At 43.8% G+C, this 20,797-nt stretch overlaps 2 protein-coding genes across 6 annotated transcripts in view; one reads left to right on the forward strand and one right to left on the reverse strand.

Annotated features, from left to right (window-relative positions):
- Positions 1 to 281: 281 nt before the first annotated feature.
- On the forward strand, positions 282 to 5,313 carry LOC130160959 (uncharacterized). Of its 2 annotated transcripts, none has more exons than XM_056363800.1 (5): positions 282 to 657; positions 1,574 to 1,757; positions 1,977 to 2,193; positions 2,437 to 2,642; positions 3,506 to 5,313. In XM_056363800.1, exons 2-5 carry the CDS (start codon positions 1,654 to 1,656, stop codon positions 4,605 to 4,607), a joined length of 1,629 nt encoding a protein of 542 aa, XP_056219775.1. In that variant the 5' UTR covers positions 282 to 657; positions 1,574 to 1,653; the 3' UTR covers positions 4,608 to 5,313. The 2 variants fall into 2 exon arrangements, with proteins under 2 accessions (XP_056219775.1, XP_056219774.1); XM_056363799.1 differs by having other exon boundaries at positions 283 to 657; positions 1,974 to 2,193.
- Positions 5,314 to 7,715: 2,402 nt separating this feature from the next.
- The window catches only part of LOC130161312 (piezo-type mechanosensitive ion channel component 2-like), a 40,266-nt gene continuing 27,184 nt past the window's right edge, over positions 7,716 to 20,797 (reverse strand). For 3 of the 4 annotated variants that reach the window (XM_056364529.1, XM_056364528.1, XM_056364527.1), the window contains 19 exons: positions 18,357 to 18,683; positions 18,179 to 18,280; positions 17,651 to 17,807; positions 17,344 to 17,526; positions 16,891 to 17,071; positions 16,276 to 16,375; positions 16,044 to 16,191; positions 15,856 to 15,943; positions 15,635 to 15,761; positions 14,560 to 14,718; positions 13,944 to 14,091; positions 13,621 to 13,809; positions 13,283 to 13,375; positions 13,039 to 13,205; positions 11,977 to 12,093; positions 11,376 to 11,455; positions 11,041 to 11,248; positions 10,318 to 10,459; positions 7,716 to 10,198 (listed from right to left, as the gene is read on the reverse strand). In XM_056364529.1, the coding sequence (XP_056220504.1) occupies positions 10,097 to 10,198; positions 10,318 to 10,459; positions 11,041 to 11,248; positions 11,376 to 11,455; positions 11,977 to 12,093; positions 13,039 to 13,205; positions 13,283 to 13,375; positions 13,621 to 13,809; positions 13,944 to 14,091; positions 14,560 to 14,718; positions 15,635 to 15,761; positions 15,856 to 15,943; positions 16,044 to 16,191; positions 16,276 to 16,375; positions 16,891 to 17,071; positions 17,344 to 17,526; positions 17,651 to 17,807; positions 18,179 to 18,280; positions 18,357 to 18,683 (2,818 nt within the window). In that variant the 3' untranslated portion in view covers positions 7,716 to 10,096. The remainder of the gene's footprint in view (positions 10,199 to 10,317; positions 10,460 to 11,040; positions 11,249 to 11,375; positions 11,456 to 11,976; positions 12,094 to 13,038; positions 13,206 to 13,282; positions 13,376 to 13,620; positions 13,810 to 13,943; positions 14,092 to 14,559; positions 14,719 to 15,634; positions 15,762 to 15,855; positions 15,944 to 16,043; positions 16,192 to 16,275; positions 16,376 to 16,890; positions 17,072 to 17,343; positions 17,527 to 17,650; positions 17,808 to 18,178; positions 18,281 to 18,356; positions 18,684 to 20,797) is intronic. The other variant, XM_056364530.1, reaches the window with a different exon arrangement.

Below are 20,797 nucleotides of genomic sequence, written 5' to 3' on the forward strand. Positions count from 1 at the left end.
CATAAATGACTTTTACAGAGCAATCTCCCTATAATTTACCCATAATTCACAGCAGGTGAGTGTGAGTGAGGATGACGAAGAGTCTCTGATGATGAAGAGTTTCTGATGTTGGACGTATGGGGTCTCAGCAGGGACAAACTTCCTCAGTTTCTACAGACACTAATTGTTCAGATGCTGCTGAGCTGCTCTGCCTCTGTCTCCTAGCAACAGCAACATCCCAGAATCACCATCACTGCTGGTCCAGGATCAGAGGACAGAGGAGGTCTAAGACTGTCTGGACTGGATCACTGTACTGTCAGACAGACAGGTAGACAGTCAGACAGGTTCAGAGAGACAGACAGGAGAATAGTGAGACAGGATCAGACAGACAGGGAGTGTGAGGTGTTTTCAGCAGCGTCAGTGGGAGGGACCTGTCTCTCTCTCTGCCTGTCTGTCCCTCTTGTAGGAGGAGATTCATTTACTCCACATCACTGCAGAAACACAGAGGGGGCGAGAGAGGTTTAAACCGACAAAGGGAGACAGAGAGAGAGAAGGGAGGAGCAGAGGGGGGAGGGGAGGAGATTTAAACATCGGAGCAGCAGGAGGAGGAGGAGGAGGAGGAGGACGTTGAAGATGAGGAGAAAAGACAAGAAACATGAACCGACAGGAGCTCCAACTGTGAGAACAATACCTTCCATTCTGTTGTTCTGTTTTCTATTATGTTCTTTTGTGTTCTACTGTGTTCTCCTCTGCTCTGTTGTGTGTTGTGGTGCCATGGTCTCTGTGTGTGGTGTTATTGATCAGTATTGGTCCGTATTCTGCAGTACTGATCAATTTGCTCTGAACAGGATAACAATACTGACAGATACTGATCAATACTGATGGTTAATGATCAATAGTATTGGCCCATGCTGACATTATTGATGATCAATAATGCCCATGATGGACAGCAGTGATTAGTACTGAAGTGTATTGATTAGTATGAAGCAGTAGTGATTGACTAAGTGAACAGTTTGGTGTTTGAGTATTGATTGTATTGTGTGTATGGATCAATAGATAGCAGTATTGATCAAGGATTGCTCAGTATTCTACATTAGTGATTGATAAACTCTCAGTATTGATCAGTATTGATCAGTGTTTGTCATACTTAGACGGACTGGTGGTATTGAACAGAAATTATCAGTACTGTATTGATGAGTATTGCACAGCGAAGTGATCATTGTATGGATCAGTATTGATCAGTATTGATAGAGGAAGCAGAGATAAGAGTCTGGACAGACAGAACAGACTCAGAGTAGAATCCAGTCAGGCTCTGTGTTGGAACTGCAGTGCATGATGGGGGATGTAGTTCCTGGAATTCTGACTGGAAACACTGAACCAAGACAGAGGTCAGCACTGTCTGTCTGTCAGAGGGGGAGCAGTCCATTGTGGCAGTTCATGTATTATGATGTGATGTTTCAGGACCTGGTTCTTGGGGATATGGATCAAAATCTGACTCCTCCTGTTCCAGAACTTTTGACTTTATCGCAGAGTCTTCATCAGCAGATAATGGGAGTATTGGAAATGTCTGTCTCTCAACCTGTCTCTCTTACAGGAAGTTGGTGTATGAGTCGAGGTGAGGTGGCGTTGGGCTGGGCTTAGCCTGCTGAGCCACAGTGTGATTAGTGGGTGGTGATGATTGCGACTGGCGGCCTCCTGCGAATCAACGCCCGGCGACAAGACTCACTGAGGTCCAAACCTCAGAAACCACACACACACAAGAAGAAGAGCAAGAAGAGGTAACACACACATACACACATGCGCGCATGCACACACACACGCACACACACGCACACACACACGCACACACACACACACACGCACACGCGCACGCACACGCACACGCACACGCACACACACACACACAAACACACACACACACGCACACCCACACCCACAAAATGTAATGATGTAACATGTCAGTCTGCACTTACATGTTACACCCCCCCCCCCAGAAGGAGTGAGGTGGTGGTGGTCAAGGGGAAGTTGAAGCTGTGCTCAGTCTCAGGTCTCGTGGCTGCGCTCGGTATCCTGGTCCTGCTCGTTGGTGTGGTCATGGCAGCTCTGGGCTACTGGCCTCGAGACGGACTGTTCTTCAGGTCTCAGCCACAGGAGGGCGCCGCGATGGCCTCAGTGTCATCCATCAGCTCCACACCTGCACCTGCTGGCACTCAGGTGAGCTCCAGACACAGACACCTTACAGAACAGAGGACTCAGATCTGTCAGACCATCAGCTGTGTGGCCAATCGGCAGTTAGTTATTTACCTGGGAAGGTGCACATGTAGAGCTCAACACAGCAGAGCAGGGGGGCAGATGAGTGGACCACATAGGTTCATCACAGTGACATCATCATCATCCTCATTGATGGCTGCTTCGCTGAATTCTGAATTTGATTGGTGAATGTCCGTCTGTTTCCAGGGAGGAGAAAGGGGGGAGGAACGCCAAGGAGAAGAAGGAGATGACAGAGGGGGAGGAGACAAAGGAGGAGGAGATGAAGAAGATGGAAGAGACGACAGAGGGGGAGGGGACAAAGGAGGAGGTGATGACATGTTTAACCACACAGAAACTCTCAGCGAGACAACCCGACGGCCTTCACGAGGATTTCTGGAGGATTTTCTGGACAGGTAAACTCTGTTACAGTCTCATCTACACGTGACAGTAAATTCAACATGGCTCCTGTAGGAGATTCTACTGGTTCTTTAGGTTCTTGTAACTGAGGGGCCCTGAAGTTCTGAAGTGTCATGAAAGAGGTTGTAGTGGTCTGTATTCCCTTGGTGGGATGCAATCGTCCTTCAGGAGCTCCTGTAGGAGGTTCTACTGGTTCTGTAGGTTCTTGTTGTAATTAAGGTAGTTCTAAATATCCTGTAGGAGATTACCATGATTATTGTGAAGTTCTGGTAGCGAGAGAGACATAGTGGTCCTTTAGGTGGTTCTAGTGAGCCTAGGATATCCTTGTGGTCCTTTAGATGGTTCTTGGTGAAAGTGAGGTGGTCTTTTGGAGGTTGTAGTGAGGGTTCCATTAGGCTCTTGTAGCTGAAGTTGTTCTAAAAATCATTCAAGTTCTAGTGCTCCTTTTGGTAGCTCTAGTGCTTTTTGAGAAGTTCTAGTTGTGTTCTTGGTGTGATCCTTAAGGAAGCTGTAGTAAACATCATTCAGCTGGTTTTTAGTGCATTATAGTGGTCCTTTAGGTGGTTCCAGTGGTACATCAAGTGATTCAAGTTGTATTGGCCTCATAGTACATTTGGCAATCCTAGGTTCTTGTGCTAATTGAAATGGTCTGCAGGAAAGTGCTAGTGGCCCTGATGATGTTTTAGTTGTTATGTTGGAGGTTCTAATGGTCTTTAAGAGGTTCTAGTAGTGTTTTGGGAGGTTTTAAAAGACCTATAGGAAGTTCTCATGGTTCTTTAGTAGGTTATAGTGGCAGCAGTTAGTTTTTTGTTTGTGTGCACAGATAATCTCTGATTGGCTGTATTAAATGTCTCTGCAGGTATCTGTACTCTGATAGGCTGAAGGTCTTTGGTCCTCTCATCATGGGCATTGGTATCTTCCTGTTCATCTGTGCAAACGCCGTCCTGCATGAAAACCGGGACAAGAAGACGAAGGTCATAAACCTGCGGGACATTTACTCCACTGTCATCGACCTCCACAGCCTCCGCAGACCCAACAGCTCCACCTCCTACTCCGCCCGCCGCTCCTCAACCAATCCACTCAACGGCCTTGTTAACTACATCCAATCAAAGAGCCTGGAGTCTAAACCCAGGGTTTACCCCACCTCCCTGATGAATAGGAGGGAGGGAGGAAGGTGGGAGGAAGGAGGTGGGGTGTTGTCAAGGCAACAGTTGCATGTCAGCAGCAGAGATGAAGGTGGGGGTAGTGATGGAGGAGGAGACACAGTATTCAGTATCTACCAGGAGCATCCAGATGTACCCCCTACCCTTTCCTCCTCCACCTCCCACAGACTGTCCCTCCCCCCGAGCTTCAGCCCACCCCTCCTCTCGACCTGCTGGACCTCCCTGCAGAAGGAGGAACTCAGCTCATTCACCTTACCCCTGCGCCGCTCACGCCCTCCTGCCCCTCGCAGGAGGCACTCAGCTCGAGCTGGAACGGGCCGGAGCTGGAGGGACGGTGGGGGAGGAGAGGTGAAGGGGAGGGTCGGGGGAGGCAGCATACAGGAGGATTCATGTATGCCGTATCCTCTTTGCTTCTCCAACCCGCCCCCACCTAGATCCTTCCAGGAGGTGACATCAAGAGGCTCCCAGGCCCTACTCCTCCTCTCCTCCTCCTCCCTCACCCACTCACACCTGTCTCTCTCCTCCCTGTCTCACCTCCTCTCCTCCTCATCCATGCCACCCCCCCCCTGTAGGAGGCGGAGCCTGCCGACCGGCAGCATCATCACAGGTTACAGTAAACTGACGCACGGAGAGGACGAATCATTTGAGTCGACTGAGATTACGTCATCACATGTGACATCACAGGCCAGCAGGCTGAGGTCAGAGGAAGTGACATCACAGAGGAAGTACTCGAACAGGGAGAAGCTGAGGATTATTTCACAGGTGGATTCTGGTCTAAGGCAGGAGGATGAGGGATGAGGAAGTGGGATAACCAATCAGAACTGTCTCAGTAAGTGACAGCACAACTCACAGGTCATATGACTTTTTAATGACATCAGCGTTACATCACAGATTCACTTTAAACTTGAAGGATGTTCAAAACAGTCACAGATGGTAAAGATCCTTTATTTAGACTGCGCTGATGAAGATGATGATGAAGACAGGGAGATGATGAAGATGATGATGAAAATGCTGCTGGACCATGGACATTACAGGAAGTCGTTGACATGTAGCAATAAGAGTCTTCCAGATGAATGAATGAATAACAGCACAACAGTAATGAACTGATGAATTCTTTTAATTTGCATTAATCAAATGATCACACAGACTAGGAATGTTTTTATATGGAATCATGACATGGATGGGGGGTGGGGGGCGTTAAAAGCAGTCTATAGACTAAAAAACTTAGTAATAAAAAGTCCTCCACTTGACCTTTACCCCCCAAAACAAAACAGTTGTTGAATAGCTGAATTTATCAGTTTATCATTTGTAAATTTCAATGAAATCCTGAAATTACTTTTGGAATTTAACTGTTACTATAATGGGATGGGGGTAGGGGTGGGGGGGCTTCGTCTGAACAGCACAAAAACAAAAACCATCAGACGATTGAAAGACAGAGAGACAGTTTCACTCTGATCTGCTTCCTCTGTTTCATCAGTGAATCCCAATAAAGCACATCCACTTCTGTGTTGTTGTTGCTTCTTTGTCCAGTTTCCTCTGTTGTTGTAGCTTCACTATTTAGCTCAGAACTGATCTGAGAACAGGATCCTGTTCCATTAAGGCAGATAAAGGAAAGGCCTGATTTATTTAAATCTCGCTAATGTAAGTCACAGTTCCGTTACATCACTGTGGCTTATAGATTTCCCTCCTCAGTAACCATGCTAACTGATACAGCTGAACTAGCCTGTTAGCCGTAGCAGGCTGGCCGCAAACAGAATCCCAGAAGACAGTCCAAGAGTGTTTTGCGCTCGCATCACTTTTTTCATGTTCGTGTTCGGAAAAAATTGGGTCGACCCCCCCCCCCCTTTCATGTGCTAATAAGCTAAAATAACAATAATTTTATTTTTTATAATGAATTCTTTAAGGTTAAGGTTAAGGATTCTGTGCACAACCAGCTCTGTTATAACTTAGGTTGTGTTTAACAGTGGGATTGATATACATGGGTCAACCCTGCATTTATATGCAATTATACAGGACAAATTGATATGAATATTTATGTAGATACAGTGTCATATTAATAATGTAGGCTATCAATCATATTTATGAATTTTCTAAAATGAATAATTATCTTAACCTTCAGCCCCAAATCTAAGTGAATGGATGGAATATTAGCATGATCAATCTCCTGACTATTTCCTTGTTACCTATAATGGTTGTTGTATGATCTAAGCTAACATAGACTATTATATAGGCTGCAGTTGGCAGTATACTAGTAATTACATACTTCTTCATTCTGATGGCCACAGTGAGAGAGAGGATGACATGCAGGAAGGACCATGAACCTGTAACATTGCGGTTATGAGTAAACTGATGATGTGTCCTATGACAGGTGAGCTATCAAAGCGCTGTACACTGCCCTCACGTGAAGAAGGTGAGCACAGGTGTATTTTCTCACACAGTTACCGCTTACTGATAAGTATTATACAGGACAGTGACTCTAACACAGAACTGCTCTGTGGCTCTTGTTTTCCTTCTCTCTGTGATGTCATCTTGTTTTCCACGATTGATTATTCTGGACTGCTTGTATAGTCTGTGCGTGCGCATGTTGTGCGAGCCTGAAGTGAAAGTGGACGTTAATTCTGACCAGGCTTTTTCAAGTAAGTGCAGATTACCTGAGCGACAATGATGGCACAGACCCCAGAGGCCTGTACTACAAAGCAAGTTCAATATACCCAGGATAACCTTTAGTTAACAGGCTTGACTGAACCTAACATTGGCCGTCCTGATAACCCGTACTATTAAACTGGTTATCTACTGGCTCAGTTAACCCTGGGTCTACCTGTCCAGGTACGAGCACGTTCATGTGAAAGAGGTGGACTTGTTAATTATAAGCAACATCATCTGAACCATGAATTAAGTTCTTGATATGATATGAGAAGAAACTCTGATACTTGCCGGTAAGTTCTGTTATAGCAACGTCCAACAGTGACATTCAACAAGGTGACATGTAAACAATATGATCACATGACTGGAATAAAAAAATGTATTTCCATGTTTAAATATAATTTATATTAAAGTCAGGCTAAAGATATATTGTAAATAATTGCATGAATTATCATTATGTTTGAGTATTTTCGCTCTTCAGTCTGATGATGAACAAACTTATGAACATGTGATGCAGATATAACAGTTAATGTCAGACTGTTTCTGCTGCAGAGATGAGAGAAAGAAAAGAAGAGAGGATTTGTTGATGTCTGATGAATCAGTCTGACTAAAATGTTCATTTATAATCATGAAATAATTAACAGTGTGAGGCTAATTGTTTTAATCAAAGACATCAGAGGTGTAGTTTTTATTTCCAGTTGTGGTCATAGAGTCTCCTCATGTTGTTCTGAGCTGCAGTGATGAAGAGGAGAATAAAAGCTTCATCACTGTCAGGAATCCTGTCGAATTAAAGAATATTTGATCAATTAAAATAAAGCTATAATACTTATTATACAGGCTATTTAGCCTAATAAACTTTCTGCGCATTGTTTTAGAAGCTTTGTTTTAAAACCAGAGTGGACACATGGAAAGACTCAAACAGGAAAACTATTCCACATTTTTTTATATACAATATCTACTTTTATTATTGATCACTTTATTGTGACTCAGTTTTTCCAGGTATCCTATTGGTCAGTATTGTGGCTGTTGAAAGGTTTTGATCTGATCATTGAAGTTAACCTGCGCCGGAGCAGGTTAAGAGTTCAGCCTAAGTTACCATGGTGATTTACCTTGGTAACAAGTGAACCACCGTTGTAGGACTGAAAACCCAGAGTTAAACCTGAAGTTACCTCGATAACCTCAAATCCTGCTTCGTAGTACAGGCCTCAGGTGTTGTTGTTGTTATTGTGGACCGTCAACAAACAAGCAGCTGACTCAGTCAGGTCAACAGAAGTCTTTTATTTTTACATATTCACTGTTTGTTTCAGATCTTCACAAGAAAACACTGAGTTTACATTTAATGTCAGTCAGAAAACCTTCAAAAACAACTGGGTTCATTGTATTTCCTCTACATCTATGATTTACCTCCAGTTTTCTGTCACCAGAAGGAAATGTGGACTAAGTGTAAGCCCCAGTCCCATGTACAAAACAAATGTCCCAAAGCCCACAATGGAAGCTAATGTTTTGGTGTTGTCAAGGTAACGTGATATAAGTGTTGTCCCATTCCTCTTTACACCACTCTGAGCCCTGCAGCCTCTCACACTCAATAACTCACCAAGTGACGTCAGTGAAGTCTGGGAGGGTTCAGGGTTCAGGGGGGACGTTGGGATTGGGCCTTTGTTGTATGTTATTCCAGTGTCAGGTGAAGACTTGAACAGCTGTTTCCACTTATCTTCCTATGATTGGTCATTGTGTCTACACTCGGTTGATTGACAGCTCCCTGTATCCACCTGTAAGGGCATGATGTCTTGCACCTTGATCATTCCTACTGATTCAGTGAGTTACCTCTGCTCATCTCCCACCTGTGCACAGGTCTAATATAGAGCTAACATAGAGCTAACATAGATCTCACGTAGAACTAGAATAGATCTGATGTAAAACTAACATACATCTAATGTAGAACTAACAAAGATCTAAAGTAGGACTAACATAGATCTGATGTAGAACTAACAGACCTAACGTAGAGCTTACATAGAGCTAACATAGATCTAATGTAGAACTAACTCAGATCTAACGTAGAACTAACATCTGATGTAAAAGATCTAATGTAGAACTAACATAGATCTAATGTAGAACTTACATAGATCTAATGTAGGACTAACATAGATCTAATGTAGAACTAACATTGATCTGATGTAGAACTAACATAGATCAGATGTAGCGCTAACATGGATCTCATGTAGAGCTAACATTACATCTAATGTAGAACAGAGATTTGATGTAGAACTAACATAGATCTTATGTAGAACTAACATTAGATCTAATGTAGAACAAACATGGAACTAACATAGATCTGATGTAGAGCTAACAGATCTGATGTGGAACTAATATAGAGCTAACGTAGAGCTAGCATAGAGCTAACATAGATCTAACGTAGAACATAGATCCAACGTAGAACTAACATAGAACTGATGTAGATCTAATCTAGAACTAACATTAGATGTAATGTAGAACAGAGATCTGATGTAGAACTAACATAGGTCTTATGTAGAACAAACATTAGATCTAATGTAGAACAAACATAGATCTGATGTAGAACTAACATAGATCAGATGTAGAGCTAACATAGGTCACATGTAGAGCTAACATAGACCTAACGTGGAACTTACTTAGAACTAACAGATCTGATGTAGAGCTAACATAGATCTGTTGTAGAACTTACATAGAACTAACATAGATCTGATGTAGAGCTAATGTAGATCTAAAATGGAGCTAACATAGAATGGACCCATAGACCTTATGCAGAAATAGGGTTCCCACATCTTCTTAAACATCAAATTCAACATCAAAGGACTTTTCAGACTTTCCAGGCCAAATTCCCTCAAAATCAAGGACCCAACATGATGTAGTTTGAGGTCAAGGTTAATTTTACAATGAGAAGTATTAGGCTATAACGAAGCTTGAGTAACACAACTTTAAAGTACAGGTGATGTTAACACAGACCTAGTCACAGCCAAAATAAACATAGTACTAAGATAAATACTCCTGTAAACATAAATGAAATCAGCTGTGGCACTCTTTGGTTTCTTCTATTGTCAATTCACACGTCACTCCCTCTTTATTGAGTCCCCTAACATCAAGTCATGAAAAAGGTCCTGGAATACACGTTCTTATAACATTAAGTAAATTTAGTCGTAGTCTAGTTTCAGTCCTTCTTTATTTTGCAGGACTTTTTGGTCGAATGTTTTCCAGGACTTTTCCATGACCTCAAAACCACATTATATAATTCCAGGTTTTCCAGGAAGCGACATGTCCCTGCAGTTATTGATGATCAGTAATCAATTCTTAATATTACAATATTCCCATTACACTGTCCACGGAGATCAGTTTGGATTTCATTAGATGGTTGTTGTCAGCCTTAGCTCTGCCTCCCAGCTGCTCCTATTGATCACCTAGCAAACAGGTAATGTTCCACTAATCCATGAATCCTCCACAACCATCGTCACTGATGTCCCTTTGTCCTTTACAATAACGTTTGGAGAATGTCTGGAGAACAATCCCTGAAGGTTCCCTGTGTAACATTTAGAGAACGCTGAAGGAAACACATGCTCTGCTCACTGTCAGGTGTGTGATGTTTCTGATCAGGAATGTGATGATCAATAAGGTCAGCGTCGTGTCCATTTGATCAGAGTCTCTGGTGATCGATACAGGAAGATCAGTTTGGCGTAAAGCTCCTCCTCCAACTCCAGCTCACCTGTCTCTCTCACCTGAAACAGAAATAGGCAATCAAATCACAGAATGCCAGCCAATCAGATTTAAGCATTAAAACTAATCAGATGATCAAAGTATTCCACTAATCTGATCATGAAGGCGATGGAGCTGTTACCAGGAAGATGTCTGTGCAGAGTTTGAGGATGCGGTCAACACACGGCAGCTCCTCGAACATGATGGAGTGACTGATCCCACTGAAGAACTCTCTGACAAACTTCCCTATGACCAGCACCACCGAGGCGTACAGTCCCATGATGCTGTGGGTGGGGGGGTGGGAAACAATACTTTATTTGTAATCTACTGATTCTTAGTCAAACTAATATCACTTCCTCTATGACCCTCATTCATGTTACTCACTACTGTAGTCATGGTTACTGCGGTGAGTATAATGTGATTGTACTCCTGTTACTGCAGTAGTTACTAGTAGTTATTACTTGGAGTACTTGAATTACTCGCAGTACTCGCAGATCTCATAATACTCTGAGTACTCGCAAAACTTGCAGAACTCACAGAACTCACAGTACTCACAGAACTCACAGTACTCGCAGTACTCACATTACTCGCAGTACTCACATTACTCGCAGTACTCACAGAACTTGCAGAACCCGCAGTAATCGCAGTACTTGCAGTACTTGCAGAACTTGTAGTACCTGGAGTACTCGCTGAACTCTGAGTACTCTCAGTACTTGCAGAACTTGTAGTACCTGGAGTACTCGCTGAACCCTGAGTACTCTCAGTACTTGCAGAACTCACATTACTCGTAGTGCTCGCAGAACCGCGAATACTAGCAGTACTTGTAGTACTAGTAGAACTTGCAGTACTTGGAGGTGATGTTTACCCGTATCCAGCCAGGAAGCCCAGACTTGGAGGACTGACTTTATCACTGAACACAAACAGCTGAAGCCCTGCCTCCCTCCTGTCACTCAGGGAAGCCCCGACCTGCAGCAGGCTGGCAGCCGGTTGGTCGACAATCCACCACTCCTGGATCTCTCTGCTCTGATTGGTTGACCTTTCTAGAGCCAGCAGAATGTCCTTGTATTGGTCATCTGATTGGACGAAAGGAGAGAGAACTGGACCATAAACAAATAAACAACAGTAAATATTCAGCCATGACTGAGACACACACGAACGTGTTTCCATGACTATGAATATTAAATCATATTCATATTAAACCTGTGTAAAGCTGTTCGATGGGTTTGGCGTTGGAGTCGCTGGGAGCTCGGATGAAACATGGAAACACTTCCTGTATCACCCTGAAAAAAAACACACACAACTACACAACTACACACCTGCACACCACCCTCAGTTATTGTGAGGAGTTGCATCAGTAGCATTGATATATCTAACAATACTAATTCATTTTACAATGTATATATTATATATATGTATGTATATATATATATATATACAGTTTATATATATATATATATATTCATTTTGTTCTAAATGTCAGAGTTGGTGATTTAAATCATAGTTAACACACCTACTCTTACAAATATAATTATGTGTCTGTAACGTGGATTAACCATCCAATAGAGTCTGATGTTATTATAAGTTTCCACCTATCTAAGGCTCAAAGCTAACGTAGCTAGCCTATCAGAGAGCAGAGAGAACAGTGGCGGACATGTTTTTGTAGTCTTTTAGTCTGTAGCCTGGAGCTCAGGCTACTTACCTTTCCTTTGGTCTCCACTAGCTGCTGGCTAATAACTGGGTTACAGTTCGCTTTAGAACCCAAGCCCCTTCCACCCCTGATAACTCCGGCCCCTGTACTCACACAGGAAGAGTCCTCGTCCCATTCAGCAGCTCGATCAGCTCTAGACGAGTCTGATTGTCCAGGTAGGTCACATGTTTACCTGATGCAAGCTCCGCCTTCGCCCCCAGACTTAGGTTCCTATTTAAAAAAAACATTTTTAATTTGTTTAATTAACTGATGATTTATTGATTATTGATCAGTGAAGTCAAGCTGCTGAACTCTGGACAGACACTTCTGCTAATACTGTTAACACAACTATAGAAGCAGAAGCAGTACAGTAACTCCTAATAGGGACTTTAAGCAGCGACGGTTGAAGTGACACTACAGCGCCCATATACATCCCAACATGTTGCCGTAGTGATGGAAATCAAACATCGCCAACCAACATTTAACTCTAACAACAGTTAGTTCACTACTTCAGGAAACCGAGGTCTCTCTGAATGTTGCTACATGTCTCTGAAAATGAGCTGAGAGCTCTTGATATTTGCTTTAGAGCTGACCTCAGCACCACAGACAGCATCATGGTTTCCTCAGTAACAGAGGATGGAGATTTTTTTTTTTTTTTTTTTAAAGTATATTTTTTTGGGCTTTTTTTTATGCCTTTATTTGATAGTATAGTGGAAAGAGACAGGACACAGGGAGGCAGAGAGGGGAAAAATGACATGCAGCGAAAGGCCGTCCGATGCGGGATTCGAACCGGGGCCAACTGCAGCGAAGACTGTAGCCTCTACACATGGGGCGCCTGCTTAGACCACTACGCTACACGACGCCCCAGAGGATGGAGATTAACAAAGGTTTGTCTGACATCTCCATGAATAAACTGGAAAATCATGGGGTTAGGGTTAGGGTTAGAACCCTAACACCTAGGGTTAGAATCTACGTCAGTGCACCACACTGTATCATCCCTTCAACCGCCGCTGCTTAAAATCCCTAATACTACTACTACAACTTCCCCTTGTAGTAATACTGCTATTTGTACTACTGTGACAATTACTACTACTACTGTTGCTTCTGATTAGAGGTAATTTAGAAGTATCAATTAAAGTGATGATGATTGATTATTGATGAGGAGGATAAGTTGACCTCTGAACAGTCCAGGACACAGTGAGGGGGAAATGGTCCAGGTTGAGAACCTGACTCAGGTACTGCCTGCTGGGAGGACTGATGGTCCACAGAGAGTTACTGCTGCCCTGCAGCTCTGCCACCGTCACATCCTCACGACTGTATGCCTCCAGGAACTGCAAAGCACTCTGGGAAACACAGGCAACAGAGTTATTGCAAGAATTAAAACAAGGAACTGTCTGTACAAGTACTGAGGAAAACTTACAGGTGTGTAGCTATAGGAGCTGATGAAGGAGCTGAAGTCTTCCTCAGTCAGATCTTTGAGCTGATTCTGCTGCGCACTCATCGTGAAGATGGGCTGTCAACAACAACAAGTTATAGTACTGCTAATACTTCTAATGTTACTGCTAATACTGTCAACAACATGTTGTAATACTGCTAATACTGCTAATATTACCTCTAATACTGTCAACAACAACGTATTTAAGTAGTGCTAATACTGCTAATGGTACTTCAACCATATTATTCCTACTTCTACTCTAACCAATATTACCACTGCTTCTGCTGCCACTGTCGAGGTGTCTGCAGCACAGGTGTGTTTACCTGGAAGCCTCCTAATGTGATGGTCAGAGAGACGTCGAGCGGTCGGTTAACTACTCCAGCGACAGATTTTATGAGCGACATGAAGAGCAGTGGAAACCAGACGATACAGATCAGTAACAGAACAATCAGACCACCCATCCCATACTTCACAACCCGCTTCTTCTTCTGACCCCGGGGCTGAGGGTATCTCTGTGTACAAATACACACAAATACACACATTTAAATATACACACTTATTCTGACCCTGAGGCTGATGGGTACCTCTGTGTACAAATACACACACAATGACACGAATACACATAAACACATGAATGGACTCACACCTTCTCAGACTCCCTCCAGCACTTTAAGACGAAGCAGTGGGCGTAAACGTCCTCCACACAAATCCATGAGGACAGAGACAAGGTGGTGTCAGTCCACACCCAGTCCATCACTGCCCTTAGCTCTGTCAGGAAGGGAACCAGACGGAAACTACAAGAGGACACGAAGACGGACAGGTAGAGAGACAGGCAGGTAGAGAGACAGACAGAGACAGTAACACAAGTAGGGAGCCAATAGTAATCTCTGGGAAAATTATTTGATTAAAATATCAATGACTTTGGTACAGAGCTCATCTTCCTGTCTTGGTGCTAAGCTAGGATAACAGTTTCCCCCTGATTCCAGTCTTAGTGCTAAGCTATGCTAACAATTTCCCCCTGATTCCATCATTAGTCCTAAGCTAAGCTAATAGTTTCCCCTGCTTCTAGTCTTAGTGCTAAGCTAGGCTAACAGTTTCCCCCTGCTTCAAGTCCTAGTGCTAAACTAGGCTAACAGTTTCCTCCTGATTCCAGTCTTAGTGCTAAGCTAGGCTAACAGTTTCCCCATGCTTCCATACTTAGTGCTAAGCTAACAGTTGGACAGTTGTGTTTGTGTCAGTGTTGGACTCTGATGATGACCCACCCCTGGAACAGGAAAAGGTTGAGATAGTTGTGGCTCTTTGTCAGGAAGTTTCCCAGAACTCGTGTTGGGTAACCAGACCGAATCTGATAGGCCGACAGACCGAAGTATACACACTTCACAAAGTACCAGAGCTGAGCCACCAGGTTCTGATTGAAACGCCTGGAGAAACAACACAGCTGTGTTAGTGTAATAGTGTTGGGTTTCAGACTGACTTATCCAAACTTAACACACCTTGACTCAGTTTGATTAACTCAACTTATGTTACCAACCTATTTAAGATTTGGGGTCGACCAAAAGGTTTTTGTCAGGGCCAATTCTGATACTAATTAGTAATTAAAGTATATTTTTTTTGGGCTTTTATGCCTTTAATGGACAGCACAGTGGAGAGTGACAGGAAACAGGGAGGCAGAGAGAGGGGGAATGACATGCAGCAAAAGGCCGTCCGATGCAGGATTCGAACCGGGGCCAACTGCAGCGAGGACTGTAGCCTCTACACATGGGGCGCCTGCTTAAACCACTACGCTACACGACGCCCCCTAATTAGTAATTAAAGACACTGATAACCGATATCTGAAACTGATACACCAAGACAAAACTACAGCTACATAAAGTGGACACCCACCGTGGTGTCTAAGTGTTTCTAATATTTTGTCCACCCCATTTATATCAATGAAAGTAGGATCAATAACTGAACACCTCTCTGTATAATACAGCTCAACAGACTGTCCCTCGACACTCAGCTAGTCTGTCTGTCTGTGTACACATCAGACTTCAGCCTGATAGGCTGTTAATCAAGACGTGTAACCAATCAGTTGGTGTTGTGGGTGGGACACTGCTCCAGACCACAGAGTGGTGACTACATAGACAGGCAGCTGAATCAGAGCCAAAGTAGAGCATTTTAAAATTTATTTATTTAATTAGCAATTGGTAAAACAAATAACATTTTCAATGATTGTAAAAATCCTGAATATCAAACCCAATAATCGGCCATACCAATAACCCTATTTAAGATGCAGCTGACAGCAGATAAAGAGGTGTTTATAATATTAATGAGTGAAGGGTAAAGGTGAGTTACCTCTCTGTGACTGTCGGCAGTATAAAGAACATCCAGAAGTGAATCCCAAAAACCAGAATCACCTGGAATACCAACTTCCCCAAAACAGTCTTCCTCAAATACAGTGCCCTGTCTATCACCATGGTACCTGCAGACAGACAGACAGGCAGACAGACAGGTAAACAGTAAACAGGTAAACTGAAAGGTAAACAAGCAGACAGTTAGACAGACAGTTGGCGTACCAAACTGGATCAAGACCATCACCAAGAATGCTTCAGGAACTTGATCTTCTGAGAGGGAGGAAGTGATGTCAGCAGCTGCAGAGTGTTTCTAAAAATCATTAGAATAAAATAATAAGAGTCAGCAGATGTGAATAAAGTTTCAGCTCAGAGTGAAATGTAAACAACCAGGTCAGTAAATAAAACTTTACGCCAAAGGCCCAGAACCCGAAGACGATAATGATGAAGTCGACCGTGTCTGCAAGGAACATGAGGACGTAAACGTCTGTGACAGCGCTGTATTCTGGTTGGACGAGAGCTCTGAAGAACTGACATACTGGATGGTAAACAGACATACACCTGACAGAGAGAGGAATCTTCTGGTGAGTTGGTTTGTCAACAAAAAGAGTATTCACCGGTCAGTTAGCTTTAGTGTTAGCATACCTGCTAACAGAGTACTTCTTGGCTCTGATGGAAAGTTCTCTGAGTTTCTCCAGCAGCAGATCAAACCTGCTGGGTTGCTGAGGTCTGGAACTCACACTGCCTGAACACACAAGAAGAAAACATCAACATTACATTAATTTCTACAATAGTCTTTCACTTTTACCAAGCCCCTTTTCAAAGTGAGTAATGTCCTTTTATTAAGAAATGTTTTTTGTGTGACTCAGTGGCTCAGTCTTTAACTTTAGAATATCCAGTATATTTCTAACAGAACAGTTTGTTTGAATGATCTAGGTTTCCCTAGATCACAGTATGGTGTGCCCCAGGGCTCCCAATGGGGGCCACTATGATTTAGATATACGTATATAAATAATATATATATATATAAAAATAAATAATATAAGACCACCCTGACTATGAGATGGCCCTCACGTTTCAAACTGCTGTGTTATCAGACCGATTGGGAACTTTCCCTGATATAGTGTCGGCCCAGTGTTATAATGAACCCTACAGACCGGGACCAGAATCATCTGAGAACAAAGTCTTCTGACGCTTTATGATTCTTCAGTCCTGAACCTTTCATTCAGTGATGTTGTGTTAGGGTATGTTTGATTCTACCTGCAGGAGAGCGCAGCTGGGTGGAGCTGGAGCGTGTCCGTCTCCTGCCTCGTCGTCGCAGTGTATTGGCGGAGTCAGCCATGTCAATCGAGGTGGTACCGTCTGCGGAGTTGTCCTGGTTGTCGTTTTGTTGGAGCGTGTCAATCTCCGTGGTAACAGTCTGGTCCCAGAGTCCATGGCACTGCAGAGGAAGAGGAAGATGAATGAGGTAGATGTTTGTATGACATTGGTTTGAGTTCATGGTGTAGTCGAGAGTGAGTTCGACTTGTACAATTCAATTTCTCTGCCTTGCTCTGTCATGTACATTTGATCTTTTCAAGAAGCAGGCAATTCATTAACTCACTCATCCAGTGAATATGATAAGGCAGTAAAGAGACTGAGGTGAAGTGATTAAGGTAAAATGCTTTACAAATAGAATCAAAAATAGGTGTTGCACAATTTAGTGTTTTGTACCTTGAGTGTGGCTCTGTGATAGAATAAAGTGAGCAGCTGCAGCAAGTCGTACAGGACATAGCCGTCCTTCTTCTCCACCCCCAGGATGTTTGGGGGATGGAACGGTTTGGATCGGTCCACCTCCAGCTTCTGGTTGAATGGAAAGAAACCGAACTGGAAGAAATACTTAATCACGATAGTAACCTGAGGAGACAGATATGTAGACAGACAGCTTAAACATCAATTGGCCAGATGGATAAGTCTGTTATAAATAGTTATGAACTACAAATAGTTAAAATTAAAGTTAAATAAAAAGAGTGGTGTGAACCTCAGTGTAGATTATGGCCGTCATCCAGAATGTTTTACTGGGTCGAGGGACGGAGAGCGTTGCCCAGAGAAACACCAGAACAGGAAGAACCAATGTCAGACAGCTGGCCGACACCATGTGGTTCAACACAATTACCAGGTAACACACCGTTTCTGACCTGGGGGAGGCATGTTCATATGATCTCAGTGCTGAAAACCTGCTCTTTCTGAGTCTTCACACCAAACACTTTAATCTCAGTCTGTTCAGCTGACGTTTAGTGATATTCACTCAGTGACACAAAAGTATCGTCTGCATAGAGATAAAAATGTCGTCTGCATAGAAACATACGTGTCATCTGCATAAAGATAAAAGTATCGTCTGCATAGAGAGATAAAAGTGTCGTCTGCATAGAGAGCTAAAAGTATCATCTCCATAGAGAGTTAAAAGTATTGTCTGTATAGAAAGATAAAATTATCATCTGCATTCTAGAGGGGTTCGTAGGTGTGGTTTAAATTATGCAGTGGAAAATTGTGGGTGTGCAGACTTTACCTAGCTGCGAGGATGTTATAGAGGGCGTAGCACAGCTGGAGCAGCTGTGGCTGATTACCATAGAAACGGTCCGATTCCTCCAGCTCCTCGTCGTAGAAAGTCCTGAAACAGAGAAGTGTGAAGTGTGAACCATCAGCAGATGACATGTGAGTGATCTCTGTGACTCCCCTCTCCTCACCTGTTCCTCAGCAGCTCGCTCGCTGTCAGCTCTTGAGTGCGAGACACCAGTGGACAGGAAGTGGAGGCTGAGTCAGACAGGAAGTTGCCTCTCGTCCCTGGAATCTGAACCAGCAGCCGCTTCCTGAATCCTGTTTCCGCCTTCCCCCTCCTTCTCCTCCTCCCCTGTTCATGCTCCCATGTCTCCTCCTCCTGGAGGTCCAGCCCAAGAACGAGGCTGTAGGAGGGGGGTAGGAGGAGGTAGGAGGGGGAGGTGGGGGGAGAGGCGCTGGTGAAGGTGTGAGTTGGCTGTGTGTCAACAAGAAGTTGTTGGTTCGATTCTTCATCACTGTTCGACAGACAAAGACATATTTGACACCACAGATGGCTGAGCTAATGCCAAGCTAGCATCATGGCTCAACAAACTACTGACAGATAAAAGTAACTGTTCACAAAAACACAGTTTAATGCTACATCACTTTGGTCTGTATGTAGGTCAACACTGGACTCCTTCAGTGTCAGTGGTTCAGGAGGTTTTTACCAGCAGCTGAATTATCCACAGAGGTGTCCTCCTCTCCAGAACAAACACACCAGGGGATTAAAACCAGTAAAACACTGAATTAAACAGTTTGATGTTTAAAGTCAGTGATTCACTGATGCTCTTCAGTGACCCAGGATATCTTAAGCGGCTGGGAGCTGAGCTGTCTAATATTTAATATATTTCAGTTTGTTTCTTTAATAACTTAAGATCCAGACGTCCAATGACTAAATTCCTTCATCTGTTAAAAATATACTTTAAACTGGATAAAAGTCATTGTTGAGCTTCTTCTTTTTTTTTTTTCTCCTCTGACGGAGAGAAGGTGGACTAAGATGGCGCCAGTGTGCGTGGCCTGCCGTCTGTCTCTGCCAGCGTTATGTGTGTTTGTGCTCTATCTGTCACTTGTCAGTCTAAATGTCTACTCGCTACTGGTGTATGATCGCCAAACACTGTTGGACATTCAAGTTTCTGCCAAAGATCTGGTGGGGTCTGATCATGGTGGACAAAAGTCTTTGCCCCCTTTCCTATAGGAGATCCCAGCTCACCTCTGCCGCGCCCCGGCTCTATCCCTCCGGCGTAAACGCCACCGCCGCCGGGGTAAACGCAGCGGTGGACTGGTAAGGCTAAAGGCCTGTTTATCGCACACTTCCAAGGTTTCTTGGACTAGGTATGGAGTGGGTGCCTCGGCTCGTTATTTCTCGACGATTGCTGGACCCTGTCGACGCCTGGCTGGTACCTGTCGTCGGCCCGGATGAGATGCTCCAGCCCCGCGGCCCCTGCTCTCCTCGGCCTCGCTGGCGAGGGGTGAATTTGTTCAACCTACGGCCTTTGTGTCGGGCCCCCCGGACGGTTACTACTGTGGATCCGCCGATTCCTGCCAGGTTTGGGCTCGTAAATGCTAGGTCGCTAGCGAACAAAACTTTCATCCTGAAGGATTTCCTTACTTCCCGAGGACTGGATTTTCTCTGTGTGACTGAGACGTGGCTAGCTGTTGGTGAGTCCAGCGCCCTCACAGAACTTTTACCTGGGGATTGCTGCTATTTTAACTCCCCCCGGACCTCGGGCCGAGGAGGAGGAATAGCAACTATTTATAAAAGTCATTATAAATGTAAGCAAATGTCTCTGTCGTCCTCCTTCACCAGCTTTGAGCTGAGTTTATTTGAGCTGGCCCGCCCTCACACAGTGTTGTGTGCAGTGGTCTACAGACCTCCCAAATACAATAAGGACTTCATAAGTGACTTTTCTGATTTCTTGGCTGAAATTATTACCAAAGTATGACCGTGTCCTTATTGTTGGGGATTTTAATGTTCATGTGTGTTGTCCTGATAAGCCTATGGTGAAGGACTTTCTTAACCTCATTGACTCTTTTAATCTAGTACAGTCTGTTTGTGGTCCCACAAAAGAACACGGACACACACTCGATCTCGTTTTATCATACGGTTTGCCTGTTTTTAACTTGGAGATCTGTGACGCATTGTTTTCGGAACATATGCCTGTACTGTTTGATGTTGTTGTTGCCGGTAACACAGTTAAACCTCGCGCTGCTGCTGCCCGGTGCTGTCGCGTTATTAACCCTTCCACTGCTGGTCAGTTCTCGGCCGTTTTTAATCAGAGCTGTGTCGTTCCTGAATCAATGTATAACGACACGGACGAGCTTAGTTCATGGTTTCGCTCCTCCTGCCAAATTGTTTTAGACACTGTGGCTCCATTAAAAATTAGGCTGCCTAAAACTAAATGTGAACCCTGGCTAAATGACACTACTCGTGCTGTCAGACGCCAGTGCCGTAGAGCTGAGCGCAAGTGGAAGAGAGACAAACAGCAAGTGTCTTTTCAAATGTTACGAGAGTGCTGGCGTAACTATCAGACAACTTTGAAAGATGCTAAAACTAAACATTTCTCTGATATTATTTTGTCAAACTGTCATA

This window comes from Seriola aureovittata, chromosome 20, assembly GCF_021018895.1.
Source record: "Seriola aureovittata isolate HTS-2021-v1 ecotype China chromosome 20, ASM2101889v1, whole genome shotgun sequence".
In the NCBI taxonomy this organism is placed as follows: Eukaryota; Metazoa; Chordata; class Actinopteri; order Carangiformes; family Carangidae; genus Seriola; species Seriola aureovittata.